At 34.1% G+C, this 3,462-nt stretch overlaps 1 protein-coding gene across 1 annotated transcript; it reads left to right on the top strand.

Moving 5' to 3' along the window:
* The first annotated feature begins 232 nt into the window (after nt 1–232).
* On the top strand, nt 233–1,254 carry LOC136811640 (UDP-N-acetylglucosamine transporter TMEM241-like). Its single transcript, XM_067068265.1, has one exon. It carries the CDS (start codon nt 261–263, stop codon nt 1,209–1,211), a length of 951 nt encoding a protein of 316 aa, XP_066924366.1. The 5' UTR covers nt 233–260; the 3' UTR covers nt 1,212–1,254.
* Nucleotides 1,255–3,462: the final 2,208 nt, after the last annotated feature.

The following is a 3,462-nucleotide window of genomic DNA, read 5'->3' as shown; positions in this document are numbered from 1 at the left end:
AACCGTTGTCATTGAATTTCTTAACCTTAGAACAAAGGAATTTCTATCCCCATTGGGATTTCAATTGGAATTTTTATCTCCTCTGAGAAAAAATGTTCCACTGGGGCTGTGAGACAGGGGTGTTTTATCATCCGCACATACCCAGCATCTGTTTATGTTTTTTAAGTACCCCTCCAGGATTCCTTCCCTATTTTTCCTTATTTTTCTATGTCTTTTTTTATTTTTCAGATTTTAAATTATAAAAAAAAAGAAACAATATTATGAAATCCAGAATCTGGTTTATGCTTTTTGGACTTGCATCTACTGTCGCTCTCTTGGTGAACAAGTATGTCCTCTGGAAATTGAAATTCACTTATCCAACAGTCTATCAAAGCTGGCAAATGTCTTTTGCATCTGTGATGTTCTTCTCGGCTCACATGTTTGGTAAAATGCCTTCCAAAGCTTTAAATAGTGGAATTATTTATCCCTGGTTTCCAGCCATACTTCTTTTCTCTACCAGTATTTATAGTGGTTCAGTAAGTCTATCACGGCTGCCTATCCCTGTTTTTTTATTTTTGCAACAAGGGGTTTTACAAAGCATGATAGCATTGATGAAATGTCAACAACAAAATGGACCTGAAAAGTTGGTATCCCTTTTAATGAATTCAAAGAAAGGTTTATTAATGATAGTTAATTGTTTTTGTATTGTTGGCATAATTTTTCTAATGAAAACTGAACTGGTATTCAATTTTAAGTGGATGTTGATACACTGTATAGCAAGTTGCAGTTATTCGGTGTTTGCCATCAGACATCAACATTTAGAACTTCAAGAATCGGATAAACTTCTGGTCAACTCTATATTCAGCATAATAGTGTTGTTAACAGTTGGCATGACCACTGGGGAAACGAGCGTCGTCTTTGAATTTCCGTTTTTATATCACCGTATATTTTTGTTGGCTTGTCTTTGTAGTGGGGTATTTGGTGCACTTCTTATGGTCAGTTATTCTAAGCTATGTAGCGAACTCAAGATCGAAAAAGTACGATTTGGGAATACTATAATCATGTTATGGGTGTCCGGTATATCCTTTTTTGTTTTTGAGAATGAATTGACTGCTCAATTGACATTCTTGGCTTTCTTTGGACTGTGCTCTACTTGTTACTTGTGTTATTTGATTCAAAATGAATTGCAGCAACAATCTACACCTATTCCTATAAAGGAAATTGTTATATGATGGTGGTTTTGTAATTATTTCTTTAAATATTAGTTTTTCTATCTTCTATCAGGAGAAAGTTTTGGTACATAAATTTCCTAACTCTCCCACTTTTCCCATCAAAAACTCAAAGTTTTGGTCAGAAAAAGTTGGAAAATTTGTAAAAATTGTAAAATACCTTCCCATTTTTCCCATCTCCAAAAAGCATCCTTGAATGTTGTGAAGATGTGAAAAATTGGAATTTTCCCAACTTTTGTCAGCAAGTTCCAGCCATTTTTGAAAACACAAAGTTTTGGGTATTTTGGTGGGAAAAATTGGAAAATGAGATCTATGATGTCATAATTATTCCAAACTCGTTTGAAAATTATGCGTATCATCCTCCAATAGCAATTGAATGAAGAACTTTCACTTTCGATTTCATGTAAGAATAAATTATAACAGGCATAAATTACTAATTCCTAACCGTTTGAGAGTCAAAGATGAAGATAGATGCTTAGGCAGTTTGGATCAATCCAATATTTTTGAAATCATGGGAAATCCACCATTTTTACAAACATTTTTGAAAGTTTTGGTTTTGATAGTTGTAAAAGTGTGAAAGGTTGGAAAAGTGGTAAGTTTTTTTCCCAAAACTTTCTCCTGTATGCTAATTGAGTTTATGAAAAATTTCTGTAACGCTAGCCCAGTAACATATTATAAGGTTTCTAAAATTTGAACGCCGCGGGTGGAAAACCTATCCACCTTCGATACAAAAAGTCTCGCGCTAGGTTTGACAAGCGTAGAAAACTCGGATTAGAGAAGACTCTACACTGCTATTTGTAAACGAAAAAAGTTCTGACGTCAATTTCATGAAAAAGTACTGCGACGTCACAAAGTTTCAAATAAAAAGGTGTGACATTTTTGTTGCACGATTTCGAATTATTTTATATCAACACACGCATCAAAATCGAACATTGTTGTTTGATGATTAAACTTTGTCTAACATTATTTAAAAAGGTTTCAATGTTGGTTGCATTGCATATGCGCAGGTCTTAAGCTGTCCGCATGTGAAGCCAACAAACGGGAAAACCTTCAGTGCTCAATCGCAAAGCGCGAGCCTCTTCTTCACAACTAAGGCTTTTTCTTTCCTAGAAGCAACCCTCTCACCACCTCAGACACCTTTGGGCGTCTGCAACGACGGGTACCCTCGATAATTTTGACAGGGTCACTATGGCATTTCATTGAACACAAACTTCCGTTATCTTAAAAAGACATATCATCAAGGCTTACAGACACAACATTTTGACTAATGTAGAAAGTTTAGAAGTATAATTTTTATTATTGTATTCGGCATTTTAAAGCCAAAACCATGTCAGGAATTAACCCACATTATAGTATTTTAAAGGCTTTTGATGTGCAAGCAAAACCGTTAACCGGCGTTTGCGACGACGGGAACCGTCTAGTTCAACCCTAATATGGTTTTGCCTACTAAAAGGGCCTCGAGTTCAAATTTTGACTAGTTTTTTGACTAGTTTTGCTCTTCTAACTTTGTAGGTATCCAGTAACTTAGTTTACTATTAAAATTCTTATCTTTAAAACTAGATCAGCTATATTGATGGAATTTTCAGGGAATGCTCCAAATAGGTTATTGGTTAAGTACACCTGTATAGTTTAAAGAGGGGACTTTAAAGAGTATAATCTAGCAAAAAAAATTCTACACCCAATTTCAATTTAAGAGGCTTTTTAGGCCCACCCTGGAATCGAAGAATCTATAATTATTAGCTGTAGCTATAAATATTATAAGGTAGTTGGTTTTATACAATCATTGCCCTGGAAAGTTTAAAACAAAAACTAAAACTTTGATTGAATATTTTTTGTTGTTCCTACGCCAGGATTATGGAACTTTTTTAGAAATAGCATTCAACACAACTTGTATTTATATCATCAAGATAGTGTATTTATTTTTGGAAATTATTTATTATTTATTAAATCCATTTTTCAGATCATTTTTCTTCTAGTAGAGAGAATTCTGTTTCACTAGCTACCGGGGGAAGGGGCACCGGATTTAAAAGAACGATCGTATGCGCGACTCAAAATTATTCCTTTAAAATTGGACCCACTATGCCTCGTAAAAAAGTGAAATTTTTCAAAGATCATTTACTATAACATAAAAATTCGTTCATTTTCCGGCTTTTTTACTTGAGTTTAGACCCCTTTTCAGAGTTTTAGAACTACTCCTTACCATTACACCAAATTTTTCATTTGTTTTAAAACTCAATTAAAATAGTGGTTTTCG

Source organism: Clytia hemisphaerica, unplaced genomic scaffold (genome assembly GCF_902728285.1).
Source record: "Clytia hemisphaerica strain Z4C2 unplaced genomic scaffold, Clytia hemisphaerica genome assembly, whole genome shotgun sequence".
In the NCBI taxonomy this organism is placed as follows: Eukaryota; Metazoa; Cnidaria; class Hydrozoa; order Leptothecata; family Clytiidae; genus Clytia; species Clytia hemisphaerica.
The sequence above is the reverse complement of the archived record's forward strand: the minus strand, read 5'-3'. Positions and strand labels throughout refer to the sequence as shown.

Bases quoted from the DNA above. Each gene is read 5' to 3' on its own strand.
- LOC136811640 (XM_067068265.1), top strand. From the start codon at position 261: ATGAAATCCAGAATCTGGTTTATGCTTTTTGGACTTGCATCTACTGTC.